The sequence below is a fragment of the Miniopterus schreibersii genome (assembly GCF_964146895.1).
Source record: "Miniopterus schreibersii genome assembly, chromosome: 1".
Classification (NCBI taxonomy): Eukaryota; Metazoa; Chordata; class Mammalia; order Chiroptera; family Miniopteridae; genus Miniopterus; species Miniopterus schreibersii.
In genome coordinates this window covers 180,032,259-180,052,828 of record NC_138101.1, presented here as the reverse complement: position 1 = coordinate 180,052,828, position 20,570 = coordinate 180,032,259, and the positions used below count along the sequence as shown (strand labels likewise).

The window sequence follows — 20,570 nt, the reverse complement described above, 5'->3', positions numbered from 1 at the left end:
TGGGTCAGGCGTACACTTTTCTACACACTCACATTCAAGGTCAAAGGGGCACACTGAGGTCTCCTTACCCATGGCAACTGGCATTAATATGGACTCTCTAAAAAGCTGTTCATCAGAATGAGCTCTCTCACACTGTACACAAAAATCAACTCAACATGGATTAAAGACAAGTACAAGATCTGAGCCTGTAAAACTCCTAGAAGAAAACAGGGGGTAAGTTTCTTGACTTCAGTCTTGGCAATGATTTTTCAGATTTGACACCAAAAGCAAAGGCAACAAAAGCAAAGACAAACAAGTGGGATCAGATCAATTTAAAAAGCTGCACAGCAAAAAAACCATCAACAAAATAAAAAGGCAACCTATGAAATGAGAGAAAATATCTATAAGGGGTGTGTGTGTGTGTGTGTGTGTGTGTGTGTATATATATATATATATATAATCATACAACTCAACAGAAGAGAAAAACAAATCGATTAAAAAATGGGCAGAGGATCAGCATAGGCATTTTTCCCCAAAGACATACAGATGGCCAACAGGTATATGAAAAGATGCTCAACATCACTAATCATCAGGGAGATGCAAATAAAAACCACAATGAGATATCACCTCATACTTGTTAGAATGGCTGTTATAAAAAAGACAAGAAATAACAAGTGTGGACAAAGATGTGGAGAAAGGGAACCATTATGCACTGTTGGTGGGATTGTAAATTGGTACAACCACTATGGAAAACAGTATGGTGGTTCCTTAAAAAATAACAAAAAATACTATCTCAAAGATATCTGTGCCCCGTGTCCACTGCAACATTATTTACAACAGCCAAGATACGAATGCAACCTAGGTGTCCATCAGTGAGTGAATGGAGAAAACATGGTATATTATACACACACACACACAATGGAATATTACGAGGCCATAAAAAGAAGAAAGTCCTGCCATTTGCAACAACATGAATGGATCTTAAGGGGAGTATACTAAGAAAAATAAGTCAGAGAAAGACAAATACTGTATGATCTCACTTATACATGTAATCTGAAAAACAAAACAAAAATCCACCAAAAAATCCTCATAAAAACAGAGAACAGATTGGTGGTTGCCGGGGGTGGTGGGTGGGGGGCATTGAAATGGGTGAAGGTGGTCAAAAGGTCCAGACCCCAGCTGTAAGATAAATACTGTGCAGCACGTGGCTAAAAGTAAAAGATAAAAAGCTCTCCGTCTTCAATGCATTTTAAATCTCAGTTAAAGATCATAAAACTAAAGTCTATAGGACTTAAGGAGAAGGCTACTCATTACACTTTTAAAACTCAGGAAGGCAGAACACCAGGGAGAGGGTTTAAGTTGACCGCAACCTGGGCCTTTAACTGCAGGGTTCCCGCACTTCCTCCCCATGGCCTGACAGGACCGACGTTCACGCTGCCGGAGCCCCGCTGCGTTCTCCAGCGCAGGCTGAGACCGGAGGCAGCTGACGGACGCTGTTACTGAAGAGTGAGTTAGGAGGGTGTGGTCTCAAAGCATCCCGTAACAGCACTTCCCCGTGTCAAACACTAATGGTCCTGCTCTGAATAACACACGGACTTCAGTTAATAACAAGGTACCGCTGTGGGTTCCTCAGCGATGACAAATGTCCCACGGCAACGTGGGATGACCATGACAAGGAGACTGGTGAGGGGCTCATGGGAACGCTCGGTGCCGCCTGTGCAGCTTCTCTGTAAATCAGAAACTAGAATGAAAACTAAGGGGGAAAAATACCCCAAAACAACAAAAAGAAAGACAAGAAAAACAAAAAAACCCCAAACCCAAAGGTCCTGAGACAATACATACAGGTGAAAATGAGCCTGAAACCCCAACTTAGACCTTACATTAAAATCATTCCCAGGTGGGTTGTGTATTTACACATAAATCTAAAGATTCCAGACTGGAACGTGGAAGAACATCTTTATGAGAGAAGCACAGGTTCTTTAACGGGATCATAAAGGAAAGGACTGAACACCATGGAGTGAACTGTTCACCCAACGACACAGAGCAGGAGAATATATGGGAACTATAGATCCGACTGTGGACTCCTATCCAGAACATACAGCAAAGACAACCCAACAGAAAAATGGGCAAAGGAATTTCACAAAAGAGGACATCTAAAAAGCCAGTAAACACCAGTGCTCAGTATCATCAGCTATCGAGAAAATGCAAATTACAGCCACTACACATCCACCAACATGACTAAAATTACAGACTTAACAATGTATTAAGTGCTAGAAAGGATATGAATCAATTAGAGCTCTCATACATGGCTGGTGGGAGTGTTACCTGTTACAACCACTTCAGCAAACTGGTTCACAGTCTCTGCTAAAGCTGAATTTGAATGTTTGTATGGATGTGTATGTGTGATATATATATATATATAATCTCCGATGATTTAGCAATTCCACTCCTAGGTATGCACCCAAAAGAAATTCATACATATTGTGTACCAAAGGTCATGTACAAGAATCTGTAACATCCCCAAACTGGAACCCCTCAAACTGTTCATCAACAGTAGAATGGATAAATGAGTTGTGGTGTGTTCCCACAATGTAATTATACTATAGCAATAAAAATAAACTCATGCTACCTGCAGCACACGGATGAATCTCACCAACATAACACTGACTTGAAGACAAGACACAAAACAAAACATACGGTATGATTCCATTTACATAAAGCCCCCAATAGGCAACAGGAATCTAGGATTTTAGGAGGCAGGGCTGCGTTTACCTTGGGGAGGAGGTGGGAATGGCTGGGGAAGGCATGTGGGAGAGAGGGCGTCTGGATGTTGGTAACGTTCCAGTTCTTGATCTGGGTAGTGATTACGTGGGTATGTTCACATTGTGAAAATTCATACTGATGGACGCCCATGACCTGCACCTTTCTCAGTATGCATGCTGTACTTTACTGAAAACACACCCACGATATCTCTTACAAATTGAAAAGCAATGCAATCTCATTTAGTTTTTACCTCTTGGTAACAAATTATCCCACTTGTTTGCTTTTAAAATTAAGAAAAGGGAATGCAAAACTCTTGCATAAGTGCAGTACATTAGATCAATAAAAACAAAATAACAGTAGCTTTCTGTTACAGAAAGAGACTAAATGGGTAAGGTGAGCCAGAAATAAAAAGGAAGCAGGGACAGACATATAAAGATAGACGCAGATAGACTCATAGGAAGTAACACCAGAGACCCAGATTAATGGCCACATGAAGCCTCTGAAAGGTCAGTGCAGCCTCGGGGATACTTTAAAACTATACAATAGGCTTGTGGCCGTTTGTTACAGTTACTTAGCGACAAGATTAGTCTAATCTTTGGTTTGCAGATTTTTTTCACCTGACTAGACCTACCCCATACACATTTATAACACAGATGTGGTGATGTCACAGTGTCTGAAGCAGATTTCAATAAAGTGAAACACGCATCAGGGCCTAATGTAGACACCTTCCAGCTTTGAGAATCATGTGCTTGCTCTACCTGCCTTGATTAGTATCCACAAGTGAGTGCAAGCATGTTAGAATGACTAGGGCTGGTTCGCACACTTTAAATAAATGTTAAAATAGAAATGGCAGGGCCCCACCCGAGATTCTGATTCAGGATGTTGGGTGAGGTGGAGGGGCATGAGAATTTGCACTTCTAAGGCGTGCCCAGCTGATGCTGTGGTCCCTGACTCATGCTGAAAACCACTGTACCCAAGGTACATTTGAATTGCCCATATTTTATTTTCTCAGCAACAGGTACAGTATCTTAATATGATAACATCGGTATGCAAAACCCTGAGGCTTTCAAAGCCTAAATGTCTGGCGGAACAGAGATAATTAGGCATGAGAATAGAAAGCAGATCATATGCCTGTTAATTTACAAATCATTCCTCCATCTTTTACAAAATAGCTATGCTGGTTTTAGCCAAATGTACACACTGCATAATGGAGAAAGTTATAGAAAAGGCTCAGAAACATCAAAGGAGAGAGCAATATATATAGCATATACAGATGTCGGAGCTCTTTCCTTCTAAGTTTAATGACAAACATTATTTCTCTGAGAGGCAGTTAAGTTTTTGTACTAGATTATAAACTCTTTGAAGACAGGAGTTTACCTCTGTGTACCCAAGAATGCTAGAATACAGTAGACTCCCAGTAAAATATTTGTTGAACAAAGGGTTTCTCTTTAGCACTTACGTAGCACACCATTTACAGGGTGCCCAAAAATGTATATGCACTTTAATAGCTGATAGCTTAGTTCTGAAAATGAAATGCATTTTAATAAACACTGCCTTTATAATTATAAATTCAAAGTGTATGTATACATTTTTTGGGGACACCCTACATTCAACTTCTTTATCTTGCTTATAACCTGTCTCCCTGTTCAAACGTAAGCTCCATGAGGGCGGAAACTTTTGTCCTGTTTTGTTCACTGCTGGATTCTCCATGCCTAGAATAGTCAAGGCCATTGTAGGCACATGATATCTGATGAAAGAAACTGTCAAAACAATGATAAATCAGCCACCCATTTTATTTATTATTTTTTAAATCCTCACCCGAAGATATTTTTTTCATTGCTTTTCAGAGAATGGAAGGGAGAGAAACATTGATGAGAGAGAGACAGCATTGATTGGCTGCCTTCCACACTTGCCCCAACTGGGGATGGGGATCAAACCCGCAACTGAGGTACATACCCTTGGCCGGAATCGAACCCGGGACCCTTCAGTCTGAGGGCTGATGTTCTAACCACTGAGTCAAACCGGCTGCGGCAGCCATGTACAAATGTATGGAAGAGATATGCGTGAAGATAAGTGTATTTTACTCATACTGGGTATTACTTTATTTTTATTGTAAGAAATTAAATCTACAGTTATACTTCTGTTTACAAGTGTATTCTTCAAAGGATACTTGCTTAAATAAGACCATAACTAGTTTTTCCTGTGAACATGATGGCTGACACTAGCTCCCAGATGTGAGATGCCAGCATACTTTTGATCACTAACATTTGTAATCAAGATAGCCCTACTTAACAATTGATTAGATTTGGGAACAAAAGCAAAAAACAAATGAATAATTCATTAATGTATGTAACTCAAGCACAAAGGTGAGCACTTCAGTATACAGTTGGCCTCTAATTCAGTAGGCACATGAGGGTCACCTGGGAGCTTTAAAACACACCTTCTTGGGCCCCAATCCCAGAGATTTTTAATTTAACAGACCTGGGGTGGTACCTGGGCTATGAATTCTATCAAACTCTCCCTTAAGTGTGCACAGCAATTGAAGACCACTGCTTAAATCCACTGAATTATTCATACTGTTGTGACTTCATCAAAACCCTACTTCATACTGTCAAGATCAAGGTGCATCATTGGAGCAGTGTTAATACATAGATTTCTAGGGCTCTGGAAGAGCTGACGTGTCCATGGAATCTTCATTTGCATTCACACCTGCAAGTGGCCACAGCCCTCATCTTGACAAGATGACACCCTGAGCCAGATGTACTGAAGCTGGCTATTTTACACCCCTGGGTGCGGGAAACTGCAGGAGAGGGTGCTCGAGGAGCCGTCTGCGGAAAGGGCGCCAGTCACAGCAGTACACTTGACAAAGGAGGGCATACATCTGCTTGGGGACCTGGCAAAGGAACTAACCACACAGGATGGGGCAGCCTGAACGTTATAAATCTGAGCCTCAGTGCAGAAGCTGTGAGGCCCTGGAAAAGTGTCCTGCATCATCTGGGAGACCATCTCCTCCCGTGGAAAACACCTGCTGGCCACTGTTGTGCTGCTGAGAGCTGCCAAGGGAAACAACTGCCATTCAGGCAGGACACGAAGGGACAGATTTTAGACAGGCTGGGCCTGCTAAGGGGGATGTTTTCAGGCAGGCGTGGTGGGGGGGGAGGTGGGGAGCAGCAATTAGTCACCTGTCAAACAGCTGTGGCAGAGGCTGGATGGTGGCCTAATATCAAAGGGAGGGGAGCTGGGAGGGTTTCCTGTGATTACTTGCACAAATAACAAATAAGCCTTTGGGTGACAGATAATGTGGAGGATAATGACTGAGGAGTCCTGTGCCCTCCCACTGTGTTCAGCACTAGCCAAATTCTATCCAATACTGGGCTCTGTAATTTAGGAGGGCTTAAGAAGACACTAATTCTAAACGATTAGGGGGAAAAGAAATAAGTGAAGTTGGAATGATTAAACTGGCAAAAGGGACAGCCAAATGACTGCAGTAAAGAAAACTGTTCATCTATAACAGGGAGACAGTTAATAAGTACAAGAGCACACTAGTGCATAAAGCATAGGGAAATGAGGCGACACATACGCAGCAGAAGAGGCCTCAGGGGTCACTGTGGACCACAAGCTAAATGCATCTGCAATGCTGAGCTACATAACAGAAAGCTAACAAGGTAACTATACATATTAGCATTTTATTAAGCATAGCTGAGAAAGGTGTCATGTCCAGGTTTGGCATCTCAAAAGGACAGAGAAAACAAAGAAGAAAAATTGAGAAGAAAAATATGATTATAGAATCAATGACATAAAGGAGGAGTTGAGGGAGATACATGTTTGTCAAAAAGAAAGTAGCTCCATAACTGCATTAAGGTAGGTGATGGAGAACTTAAAGGAAATGACAGAAAACCTTCTGTCTTAAAAGGACGTTTGCAATACATTTTTTTAAAAGAATTTTATTTATTTATTTATTTATTTATTTATTTATTTATTTATTTATTATTTTAAAAAAATATATCTTTATTGATTTCAGAGAGAGGAAGGAAGAGAGAGATAGAAACATCAATGATGAGAGAGTCACTGATGGAGCCCACAACCCGGGCATGTGCCCTGACCGGGAATTGAACCCCGATCTCCTGGATCCTAGGTCGATGCTCAACTGCTGAGCCACGCCTGGCCGGGCTGCAATACATTTGGTAACTATTTTTACTGTCAACAAACACATAAAAACAACCACTGAGTAAGTGGTCTAGGTATTAGATTACAGACTGGGAAGAAGCTTGGTGAAACAGCATGGCTACCCAAAGGCCACACAGAGCTCTGGTCAACAGAACTGAGACTTGGACCTGGATCCCAGGTTCCAAATCTACTGTCCCTGTATTGCTCTCTGACATGCCTGGAAGTGGGGAGCTGTTATAAGTTTCTTTCTTTTCTAAAAATTGTCTTCCAATGGGCTCTTGTTGGTGCCTACAAATTTCATAATCTTAAACTTCAAAAACCTTCATGTTTGGAAAAGACTCAGCTCCCCAAAACCATTCATTCTTTCTTAATTGTATATTTAAGCTGTAGCTAGAGGAATTTCAAACAGGCAGGCATGGAACAAGATTTTGAAGAGGAAGAAAAGTACCAAAATTACTCAGAAAGGTTGTACAATCTCTCTTCTTGAGATTACTCCCCACCATTCCCCACACTTTTTTAAGCAATTGGATAAATTCTCATCAGGGTAGGATGGCTTAAACATGACAAAGAATGAACTCTCTGTCCTTTCAGAATCCTTTGGTGTTATGACTTAATGGCATTTGGAGACTTTGGGCTTTCCACAGCGACTAATAACTGGATTAGCTGCCTCACAGAGCAATAATGACAGACTGCTGGTGGGTCTGCAACAAGCAACCTGGCATCTGTGGGTCACAGAGGTCTCATTTTCTCAATATTCACCTGAAATTTCAGCTACACTGGCTCTGTTTTTTTCAGTTTTTGAGGTTAACTGGACATCACTAAAGTTCTGGATAAAATAGTCACCCACTTCCATATGCTACAAGAAATGGGGGCAAGAAAGCTTAGGACAGATCACCTGTGTATCTGCAGTACAAAAGCAAATGAAATAGGCTCTTGAACGTTAACCGTGTGCAGAACCACAAGGCAAAAATTACCAATGAAAAGGACCTGTAAAAGTAAGGCAAGCTGAGCCCCCCAACAGGCTGAAGAGAAGTCATTTTAGAGGCTACACTTTCCAATTCTGAATTAGCCCATAAAACTTAGAAAAATCATATTCTCGAAACTTAAGAAAAAAATATAGATGAGAGGCAAGTGATTGCTAGCAATTTTAACAATTCCAGGAAGAAGAGATTAGAAAGAGAAATGTTCAAGATAAAAACAGGAGACACATATGCAGGATGCCACAGAGGGTGGGAGTGAGATGTAACCACCCAGCTGTAACACACACAGGCACACGTAGAAACCCAAGAAACGCCTTCGTGTTCACATAAACTAAATATAAAGAAGCCCTTCTTCACCCCTCCTCTCAAGAAGCATACGGTCTTTCTGGCATGAATGGTTAACTTATTAGGTCAACCAGAAAAAGTGCATTCATGAAACTGAACTGCACTGACACTGGCAGGCATTTCTCCTGGCCTTTCGCCCACCCCTCCAGTGAAGGTCAGACACTGACCAACTTACATCAGATTGGACTGATATTTGCATATAAGCTGTAATAAAGTCCCTCCTCATTATATTTTGCAGATTGAAACAAATGTTACACAGAAATGACTTAACTAAACATTCACACTGTGCAGGACTCTAGGTAGAGACTCTCACACATACACCTATATGTGAAAGCAGGACAGCTGTCTGCAAATACTGACCCTCTATAGAAGCTCTGAAATGGAATAGTGGTTTTCTAGGAATCAGGAATTGAGAAATTATGCTATCTTTAAAATGGTTTACTGGTCAGGGGCCTTTAGCCGTCACAGCATAATAAATTGAGCACTTACCTACTAGGCTCACAGTGGCACACACTAGGCAAAGGTGTTTAGGATGAACATACTGGGTGAGAAATCCCCTTGAACTAGATGGCAGTAAGGATGTATATGCGATCACATAAGTGGGTACTAACTGGCTAATGAGGGACCTACGGGAAGGAAGAGGAAGGCTGCAGAATGGTTGGTAACGAGGGTGGGTGCAGAAATCTGGACACTTGAAGAGGTCAGGTCAGGGTGTTACAGAAGAGCTACGTATAGGCAAGTACGCAGTGAGGTTTTTAGCTTCACAATGTGTGTTATTTAACCTAGTTCAAACATTGGCAATACCACTGGTTACCAGGACTAGAGCTCTGTACTAACTAAGGAGGTTTCTGGTCACCACACAAACTTGACTGCCCACAGCCAAGGCCAGAACTCTAAGGAAGAAATGACCCAGTTGGTTCAAGTATATTAAAATTAGAACTACCTTCACCTCTCCTATGCTCACCACAAATCATTTTACTGTGTGATTCATTTTAAGACTAGAAAGTAAAACAGACATTACAAAAAAAAAAAAAAATTAGAACCTCTCCCTAACTTTCCCAGCCTTATAGAAAAATACATATTTTTTCCCTAGGGAGCAACACTTGAGAGCAATTAATACACTTTTTAATTGCAGAAAGTCAGTGAGTATGGCTTCTCTTAATGACTCTCGAATGGAACAACCCTATGTAATTACCATCCTACATTAATGCAGTTCTCATGGGGTGCCACAAAAAGCCCTGCACAAGCGTCGACAAGGAGACTAGAGGACAGGGCGGGGAGGAACACAGCCCAGGCAGAAACACACAGTGGAGCTTAATCACTATAATTTAGATTTTGTCACCAAGTCCCAGGTACAAGCTCTTTTAGGCACTGTCAGGAGACCTCCACATTAATTGCTGTTCCTGTCTTCAGAGGACACACAGACTCTAATTTGCAGTGATTTTAGTTTCTCTAGCAATGTGCATTTGGTGGCTAAGTCCCCGTTCCTCCAGAAAAGGCAGGCTGCTAAAGCTTGGATTATCCAGCTCTCTGCCAAGATCAATAGTCTGAAGTCACACACCATCCCCATCTACCGGAGACAAGAAACAAATGTGACTCAACCCACCAGTGGGCGGGAGGCCCTCCCACCCTCCCTGAAAAGCTGCCTTCTTCCCTTCTCCAGTAAGTTTGACTTTCAACACAAGAGTTATTTCCATGATTTAAATAATTTCTGCCTGGTCAGTTTGAAGCAGAAAGTTTGGATAATCCTTAGGCTATCCCAGTTGACACATTCAGATACTACAGTCCTCAGTGGGGACTTTGCAGATACCCTGGGATTTGGGGATTTGTTGGATGGCGCAGCAGATGTTTTGCGCTTTGGCTCTGGAGGCCTGGCCCCTTCCAACCCTTCTCCATGTCGATGCCATACTAGACAAGACCTCTAATGCTGATTCTCTTCCACCATCAAATTAAACCAGAGATACATCCCCAGATGGAATACCACTCTTAAAAAGGACACCCTCCTTTCAAAACAAAGAACTGGAAACCAAAGAAACAAGAGTCTGTCTAAACTGAGAAACCACAGAGAAGATATTCTGAACTCAAACATGTTCTAAGTCAATGCACAGGCTATAGGTGATGGGATGACGGGATGCGCCAAAAACAGCAAGTGAGTGCCCTAATTCTGTGCCATGTGAATCTATTATGGTATCTGATGCCCAGCTTTCTGTTCTACTCTTCCAAACACTTCCTCAACCCACCTGAATCATAAATACTCTACTTCCTGAATTGTGGAAAGGTAACTGGATGCCTGGTACTCAGGTAAGTCTCAGTGACTGCTCTGTCACAATAACAGAAACAAACACACGAAATGCTTCATACCGTAGGGTCAGCCTGGAATTTTAATTAGATGGGAAGCTCAAGAATCTTATCAGTAACAACAAAGAAACTGAGAGAACTGAATATTTAACTGATCAAGTCTAACAAATCCCAATTAAGTGGAAGATGTCCTCTCTTATGAAAATTACTTGGAGTTTTCTGACAGATTTTGTGCCTGGATTCTCATTTGAAAAAGAAAACTAAATTCAGCTTCTCTGCTATTTTTCTTTAGGGCATAACAATAAAAGAGACCCAAGGGACAGCAACGTTAGATGCTGTCCCATAAGCTGATCAATGACTGACAACAGGCAATAGGAGAAACCACCACAAAGATCAAAAGGTCCCCAAAGTCAGCAATGGAGTGTTTCCTCCCTGAAAGGAAGAACCTCATCATACTTTGGATGTTAGGCTCAAATCCAAAGAAGGAAATTAAAAATGGCATTAATTTTGCCTATCCAAGAATGGTACAAGGGAATGTGCACTTTTCTATTTTGAAAGGTAGACGGGATGTTTAATTATAGCTACACTTTATTGTTGCATACCCCCCACCCTCAACACATTACTGTCAGGAGCCAATTAATGAAAAAAATTACCATGCAAACACAGGGCAAGTGAGGTTCTCTGGGAGACAGGCAGTATAAAGGGTGTGTTCGGCATCGTCAAAAATGCCATGCTAGTCTTAGAAAAGAGCCCTCCCTTTTAAAAATGTTGTCAAGATTCTTTTAACATCTTCAAAAGACTGTTCCATTCTACTTTATCACTAGCTGAGAGCCCGAATTACAAAATTCTCTTCTCTAATTCTGGTACAGTTAGGAAAATTTTTATAAAATCGAAGACAACTTTACAAAGACTAAATCTGTAAACTTTTCTCACAGTTTAAAATAATGCATTAGGATTGCAGGAAGAAAGTACTCTGGTAGCAAATAAAGGCACTAAATATATAAACATAACTGCCACTGCATAAAAAAGCACCCTGCTTTATACACTGTTGAGCAAAGGAAAGTGGGCGAGGCTGGGAACTGGGTTCAGGACGGGGCTGGGCATGGGAGAGCATGGGGAGGGCAGTTACCTCGTGTGGGAAGCAGCGTCATTTATGCTGAAAGTGCTGCTCTCCCGAGTCAGGGGGCTGGAGCCAGCCTGGCTCTTGCTGTGGATGTCCAGGCTCAGCGAGGACTCTGTTTTCCGATCCATGCCGTGGCTCTCCGTCTCTAAAGTCCGATCGACCATGGAGATCACCTCACTGGAGCTGTGCCACAGGGGGGCCACTTTCTCCTTGCCTGGCCCTGAGCGAGGCGAGGACGTGGCAGCCCCCAGGGAGGCGGTGCTGCCGTGGCTGGGGCCATAGGAGGTGGTGTCGATGCCGCTGTCAGCAGACGTGCCCTGTAGATAGTTGTAGCTGTTAAGCTCAGACTCAGTGCGGTCCCCGTCGTACCACTTCTCGTCGCTGTGGGCACTCGATGCGTTGCTGGAGAGGGTATTGCTGCTGGAGTGGCTGGAGTAGTGGCTGTCAGACTGCAAGGGAAGCAAGATTTACTTACATACAGGCTCTTGAACACCAGGAAGAAAACATGGGACAATGACCCTGTGGCAGGTGTCTAGGTAGGGAGTTCTCAAGGCCAAAGGTGCTAATGGTGACAAACTGAAGTAAGGCTGGAGGTGCCTGGAAAAACTCATGTGGAAAGTTCGATGGCAGAGAGCACTGGAAACGAGTTTTTAAGAATCCATTTTTCATTATTTGACTTAAGTTACAAAGTATGAATAGTACCGAGATAATTTTAATTGGGGGAAAAATCTAAACTGTCATTGGTCTTCAATATTTTAATCTTAAAATAGAAAAAGAAAAATGACTCTTACAAAAAAGGCTTATAATTAGAAAAGACCTACCGTGCTCATAGCAAACAAGAGGCAGAATATAAAACTTATTCCTAAAGGGAGCTCCTTTCCAACATCCCCAGCTACCATCTATTTAGGAGACAGCTTTCTGAGGAGTGCTTGGAGGTATAACTTCTACAGGGGTGCCAAGTCAATGGGCGGGGCGGGGGGGGGGACGGACGGGAGGGGCTAGAGGGCTAGTCTTTTCAACAAATGGTGCTGGGACAACTAGATATCCAGAAGGAATGGAGTTGGATCCTTACCACATAGAAAAATAAACTCAAAAGCTCAAAGACCTAAGTTTAAGAGATAAAACTGTAAAACTCTAAGAAGAAACCATAAGTACATATACATCTTCATGACCTTGGATTATGCAATGGTTTCCTAGACATAACTCCAAAGTTCACAAAAAAGAAAAAAATCATTAAATTGGAATTCGTGAAAATTAAAAACTTTTGTTTCAAATAACCCAATTAAAAAATGGGCAAAGGATTTAATGGAGATTTCTCCAAAGAAGATATATGATGGCCTCACACACACGACCACGGCTGTCATCAAAAGGACAGACAAGGATGATGGCTGGCACTGCCGGTGGGGATATAAAACGGGGCAGCTGCTGTGGGAAAACAGTTACAGTTTCACACTTAGTATCTACTAGAGAAATGAAAACACACATTCCCATAAAACTTCCACCTGCATAGTTACAGCAGCACTGTTCATGACAGCCGGAGTAGAAGCAACCCAAGTGTCCATCAGCTGATAAGTGCATAAGGATCTGTGGTATTTCTAGACAATGGAATATTATTCAGCCACACAAAGAAATGAAGTACTGACATGTATGACTCTTAAAAACACACGCAAGCCCTAGACAGTCTGGCTCAGTGGTTAGAGCGTCGGCGCACAGACTGAAGCGTCCGGGTTCAATTCAGGCCAAGGGTGCGTACCTCAGTTGCAGGCCTGATCCCCGGCTCTGCTCAGGGCACGTGCAGGAGGCAACCAATTGATGTCTCTCTCACATCGATGTTTCCCTCCCTCCCTCGCTCTCTGAAAAGCAATGGAAAAAGTATCCTTGGGTGACTATTAAAACAACAACAACTTGAAACTAAGTGAAAGAAGCTCAACATAAAAGGCCACACATTCTATTCCATTCATATGAAATGTCCAGAAAACACTTCAACATGGACAGAAAGTAGATTCATGGTTGCTGAGAGCTTGGAGGGGTGGGGGAGAGTCAGGGTGGCTAAGGTACAGGGTTTCTTTTGGGGTGATAAAAAATTTCTAGAGTTAGACCATGGTGCTGGTGGCACAACCCTGTGAGTATATTTAAAACCACTAAATTGTACACTTAAAATGAGTATTATGGTATGTGAACTGTATCTCTACCCAGTGGTTTAGTTACTTAGAACATTTTATAGTTTACCAAAGATACAAGATTTCCAAAGATAGGTGGAAAAAATAGTATTTTAAATTAGATGGAGGCAGGAAGTCCCAATACATGATGGGGATTAAGGGAAGAGAGGAGAGAGGAAGTGTGTGTGTGTGTATGTGTTGGCTAAGGGTGGGGGCAGGAGTAGGACACTCTCACCTCAAAGTGCAGAGATAAAGCTCTCTTCCCCTTAAACAAGAATCAATCCCAGTTACCTCACCAGTGAAACTCTAGTTTTTCTCAACAACGTTTGTGTTCTAGGCCTTCCTTTATTTTAAATGTTTGTAGGGCAGAACTTCTTATCCCTTTACCTGTGCTGTGGAATTTGGCAGCTCCCAGCCACGTGTGGCCACTGAGCACCTTAAATGTGGCAAGCCTGAACTGAGACGTGCTGAGAGGGTAAACTACATATCTACAGAAATAGTACCTGAACCACATGTATAATTTTCAATTTTCTAGTGGCCAATTTTTAAAAAGTAAAAAGAAGCAGGTGAAATTAATTTTAAGAATAGATTTTCTCGCCCGGCCAGTGCATGGCTCAGCGGTTGAGCACTGACCTATGATCCAGGAGATCACAGTTAGATTCCCGGTCAGGGCACATGCCTGGGTTGTGGCTTGATCCCCAGTACAGGGTGTGCAGGAGGCAGCCGATCAATGACTCTCATCTTTGATGTTTCTATCTCTCTCTCTCCCTCTCCCTTCCTCTCTCTGAAATCAATAAAGACATATTTTTTTTTCCTTTAATCCAACCTATTCAAAATATTTTACCATGTAATCAATATAAAAATTAGTAATGGAGGTGGGGAAATGGGCAGATTGACTGAACAATCTATCGTTTACAAGTAGAACTGTGACATCATGTTTCATCAGTAAATCTCTCTCCACACCACCTGTGCAGGGTGCTTGCACACCCATGGGTGCCCTCTCCCCCGTGGTTATAGCTTCAATAGTCACTTCACTAGAGCAAAACTTATAGGAGCCCGCTCATTAAAAGTTCTCTGAGCATCTTATAAATTAGTGAATATGAAATACAGTATTTCCTCATCCTACAGAATGACAAATACAAGTACACACTCCAGTGGGCAGAGTAAAGAGATCAACTGCACTTCAAGGGGGAGGAAATGATGACCTCCTGTCCGCATTCTACCTGTACATGATAAGGACCTGGGTGTAACTATGGCAAAAGGACAAAGTGTGTGCAGCTAGGGGAGAGAAGCAGGAGGGGGGAGGTCAGGAAGTCATCTGTTCGCTTGACTGATGCTCCAACCACGTCTCACGCTTGCAACTATTAGCAAAGAAAATCCATTTCTAAACACTTCTATTCCTAACGTTTTAGGATTGTTTGTGATGGGGTCACAGGCTTCCCATCCAGATGGTAGGGGTGGCAGGTGGATTTCTGGCAGCAGAAATCCCAGGGCCATGACAGAAAATGCCCACCTCCTGCGGGATGATTTCCCCTCTGACTGCAAGGAAGGAAGAGCAGAGCCGACCTGCACCGTTTTCACATCGCAAGGAAGGTACATGCGAGGAATCTATCACTTGCATTGTTTGACAGTGGACTTACATGCCCTTGTTTGTTCGGAGACAAATGAACCACTGGATCCTGCCGCATTAGTCTCCCACTGGGGCTCTCGCGGAAAGCGGGCAGCACCTTCGAGACTGCCGGGAGGTGGCACGTTGGCTCTGCAATACAGCACAGGACGTTATGGTGCAGGCATCAGGCAGACCCAAGCACATGTTGACAAATGAAGACAGCTCGCCACGGCATCGCTGAGTTCACTGACCAGCAAACTCGGAATTTCAGCAATAAGCTTGTTGAGAATTTACACAACAAACAGCATGTGGGAAACGACGTGGCTGATGGGTAAAGCTTGCAGCTGGTGAGCACATTAGCATAGCCACGTACCACCAAACCAAAGGCCATGACAACGCGGCAAAGTTAGGAATCCACTTTTGGTTTGGGAGGGAAAAGTCTAAAATACATGGGTTGACTTTATGAAATTCATTCGCTGCGAAGTGTAGCTAACCTGGCTTGGTCTACGTTCCCTAGACAGGCACGGATGCAATCGCGTGTTACTTACCATGACACTTTGGAAATATTTTACCTGTATATTCATGCTGCTCGAGGAAAAAAGAACTGAAATCCTGAGGTCCTCTATAACTGTAAGCTAAGCACAACAGAAAAGACACACAAGCAGCTAGTTTACTTAGAACAATCGCTTCCTTCTGGAGTCCAGGCTGGTGTTCACGGTGGGTCCCAAAGGAGAAAGGTAAGCAGTGATTTTGCCTCTTTAACACACTTCTAGCTACCAGCAACGATTCCGAACTTCGGCAGCACCATCCCTAACATGTAATGTCTGGGTGGCATACTCTTTTACTCTGATTCTCAACCATTTCCAAAAGCAGAGGGGCAGAAAAACAAGCATCCACCGAGATGTGTGAGTTAATTAAGCAAGCTGAGCTCCTGGTCTCTACTGGGCACCAGCTGATGACACACTGATATACAAAGACAGCGGGGTCCGGCTAACAAATGAGAAACTCAACATTTTCAATGAATGACCTGCAAGTCATTAGAGGATTCTGTCCTTACAAATGGAGTGTATAAAGGTCAGACCTTCACACACTCAATATAGTGCAATGAGTACTGAGAACATAATTATCGATTTCTCCATAGGGTGGCATAAGTAAGCCCCAGAGATTCCTTCTCATGTGCCAATTAGAAAAGGCGGGGTTATTTTTCTGGAATGTAAAAGCTTATACAAGTTCATTTTATTTTAACATTTTATTTCAAGCCTTAGATTTTGGATAGAGAAAGGCCACTGGTTGGTGAAAAAGGCTTCTGTGGCAGGCTCTAAGGATATCTTGCAAAAAAAAAAGGTGTATCTTACTAAAAAGATGAACAAAAGGATTCATCCATATTAATTTGAGTCTTATCTATTAAAAGTAAGATGCCACTAAACTCAAGTGGATGCAAGAAAAAAAAGACTAGAGGGAGGTTTATGTGCGCAAGAGCAAATACGGGTCTAGGATGAACCTTACAATTACCCTTTCCACTCCTCACATGACTTCGTGGGAGCAGGAAGGGCGACACTGAATGCTGCACAAAGGGTGGCTGACAGCTTTGTTCAAAGCCTGTACCAGGAGCCAGAAAAAGCTGCTAAAGGCATGATGCAGAAGGGATCCTTTGCACACGTGTCGTTACCATCTCAACAGTAGCAAAACATATGGGATTAAAACCATTCTGTTAAGAGCAGAGCGGAATATGCTCAGGTTTTCTGCGTGGTGGGTGGGTGGGATGAGAGTGGGGAGTGACAGATGGCTTCAATAACAGGGCACATCTCACTGAAGTTACTGGAACAAAGCATATCTTCAGAACCCAGGAATTGCACTTCTTTTCCTCACTGTGTGTCTTAGCTCAATACTTTTCCGCTCCCTTCTACGTTCGTGGTTAGTACCTTTACATGGGCACAGTCATGAAAACAGATCAAGACAATGCATTTGCCGAGAAGATAAAAAGATGGGTCTTTGTCTTAAAAAGGCCTGAAATGTACTTCAGACCTGAAATGTACTTCTTTTTAGTCTCACACTGATGGTAATGCTACTAGAGATAAGATAGAGGAAAAAACACCTAACAGTCTAGATTCAAGACTCTGACGTATCAGCTGTGTTGGTACTAAAATCTCTGATGCTACTGTGCTGAAACTTAATCATGTTTCAAGGCAAAATTTTATCGTATCAACTAGTGTTATGGTGCCACTGTAGCAAACTACAAATATACACAGAGAAAGGGCTACGAGCCAGAAATCCAAATGAAGGCTCAATCCTGCAAATCTACCCCATCCAGCTGTTTTGTGCTCCTAAGGCATGTCCTTAGCTGACAGCCTAATAGCAGAGTAGGGGGGACAACATATAGAGGAGGAGAGATATGCTAACCAAGCTACACATGTGACTAAGCAACAATTGTATCTCTTTCCCACTTTGTACATAGTTTTAAAATTTTATTTATTTGTTTTAAACTCACAGTAAGAATACCAACAGATAAACAAAGGGGAAGGGAGATACTTAGGACACATGGTTTGGCAGTCTGGCATTTTAATTTCAGTCCGGAAAATAATTCCTATGTCATTTCTATTTTTAGATTTGGGGTCACCTGGAATTCCTTAACTTTTCTCTCAGATCTTATTTGTTGCATTCACTTATACATAATCTAACCAAGACTTAATTCTCATTCACATTTATTAACCAGGGCTGAATTATATAACAGAATGCTTTGATGACATCATCAAGAGGAAGCCAAAGTCACCTTGGTGTAAAAGCTATTTGCTTTTTGTAGAAATGTAGTTACTTACCCATCTGGTCGGCAATGCTATCCTCACTTCTCTGCCAGCTGGGTGTGGATTTTCCACTGCCACCGAGATCTGACTGGGTGTTCTGCCTGTCAAGGGAGGCCGGGGATCTGCGGCTTACTCCAAACCTATGGCGATTCCCCAAACAAAGGCAAAGGTGACATCAGAAACCTCACCGCAAAGGGAAGGAGTCCTGGGTGTAGCGAACTACACTCTAATGACAGGTACTACTAGTTTCGCTTGCATGTCTGTACTTGTGTGCTCATCCTGTGCAAATGAGCACGGGTGCCGGAACTGTGTCTGCTATAGTCAAATGCACCACTCTGCTCAGAAAGGTATGCAGGCTAAGTATGTAAACTGTAAACAAGGCTGGGAGCCATTAGGACTGAGCAAAATCTAAGATACATAGAGTAAGAAACCAAAATCTTCTAGCCCTTGAGTAGCCAACCTCAGACTGTCACTCACAGCCAAGGAAAAATCCCACCATGCTAATGGTCCACGTTTATCTTCCAGCTGGCACATTTCAGAGATTTCTCTTAACTCAGTCACCTGCTAAATCACTAAGTCACTAATTCTGCTAAGCCATTCATTCTGGGAACAAGGACTTCCTGAGCACTCTAAGGTCTGAAAGACAGGCTGCTATTTACATTACAGGGAGACCACTCTCAAAATGTATGAATTTTAAACTGCCTTTGGGAAGGGCAACTCAGAAGTAGGTATTTGGCAAACAAAGGGGGAGGGCAACTGTCTATTTCTGGGAAGACTACTTAGCTATTTAATAGCCAGCTTTATTCTTTCCTATGTAGAATAATAATATAAGCGTAAGTGAAGCATGTGCCTTCATGAGCAGTATCAGTAGAGTAAACCCTGACTGAGCCCAGGAAAAAGGGGGGAGAAGCATATAGGGGAGGAAAGATATGCTAACCAAGCTACACATGTGACTAAGCAAAATTCAGAGTGCAAAATTCAAGTGTTCATCATGTGGAATTTTACAAATCTGTGTATGGTTACTAATGAACTTACATGTAACCTATACAATAAAAGACTAAACAAGGCCTGAATTGATTGATGCACACGACAGATGTATTGTTCAGTACAGACTGATAAATGCATGGGGTGGGGGGGAGACCATCACGTGGGCTGGAAGGACCGAGACCTAGAGGAGGAGGAAGATCTGGAGCCAAACTCCAAGCCACTCAAGTTTCATCTTCATTTCTTTATTTGTAAAACAGCAACTCCGTTATATGAGTCCAGGGAGGGCAATCTATATGAAAGCATTTGCAAAGCCGAGAAAGCTATATTTGCTTAAAACTCCCTCTATACTGTCTCCCTAGTTGGTTTTGCACAAACGACAATCGTTTACAAACTCAATCGCAAGCCCTCACTAAACACAGCTATTAAAACCAAAAACCTTGATTTATGAAAACCTCAATGACTCTGCATTTACAAAAAAAAGATTCACTAATTATGATCTTTGCCCTCCCCTCCAAAGGAGGGTCCTTGTTTAGTTTAGAACAGTGAATACCTTCAAAATGACCCTAGGAGCCTATTCTAAATGTGCACTAAATTAAGACTCTTCCTAAAAGACACAGAGAGAAAAATTAGAATTGGATTGTGATTTTGCTTTTACTTTTTGGTAGCAGTGGAAACTGAAGACAACTTTTCAAGCCCCTGAATTTACAGCCAAGAGTTTTCCTGGCTATCTGGTTTCAAATGAATGATAAGGTGAGGCCACCTTTAAATTCTGCCTTAAAAATAGTTTCATCCCACGAACTTTCAATTTCTGTTGCCTCGCACACTTGTGTGCCAGGGCATGAAGGATACAAAGATGCTATTCTTGTGGAGCTAAGACAAAACCTGTTCAATTTTTACCTTGTGCCTCTTTTTGAAGAGCTTCGCTCTACCTCTGTCTGGAGGAACACCAATGGTTGAAGAGTCACAGTTTCAGATTTAAAGGAGTTTTAAGTAATCATCGGGCTGGTACACAAAACACGTTCAGTGACCAGGAGCCAGTCCGCCGTTCTCCAGAGCTGGCTGACGGCTTTGAAATAGCTCCCTCATAAGGGGCTGGACACTCCTTCCCCATAACTTTCATTTATTGGTCTCAGTCGCCCTCAAAGACAAGTTTAATCTTTCACCTAAGAGAGACTCCTCGCCTCCACAGTTCTCATCTACAGGTCGTACATCCTTAGTTATGTTTCCCACACCATGGTCTCCAAGTTCCTCATTTACCCAGTCCCTCCCTTCCTCCCTCCAGACAGGCCCTGACCTGTCAACATCCCTCAAAGTGTGTGGTCCAAAAACAAATCTCCAAGGATGGCCGAAGAGACCCAT

At 42.5% G+C, this 20,570-nt stretch overlaps 1 protein-coding gene across 8 annotated transcripts in view; it reads right to left on the bottom strand.

Annotated features, from left to right (window-relative positions):
- The window catches only part of SIPA1L1 (signal induced proliferation associated 1 like 1), a 392,555-nt gene that overhangs the window by 21,059 nt on the left and 350,926 nt on the right, over positions 1-20,570 (bottom strand). For 7 of the 8 annotated variants that reach the window (XM_081116818.1, XM_081116822.1, XM_081116820.1 and 4 more), the window contains 3 exons: positions 18,240-18,364; positions 15,455-15,573; positions 11,662-12,104 (listed from right to left, as the gene is read on the bottom strand). In XM_081116818.1, the coding sequence (XP_080972944.1) occupies positions 11,662-12,104; positions 15,455-15,573; positions 18,240-18,364 (687 nt within the window). Of the gene's footprint in view, positions 1-11,661; positions 12,105-15,454; positions 15,574-15,995; positions 16,059-18,239; positions 18,365-20,570 lie in introns of all 8 variants that reach the window. The other variant, XM_081116817.1, reaches the window with a different exon arrangement.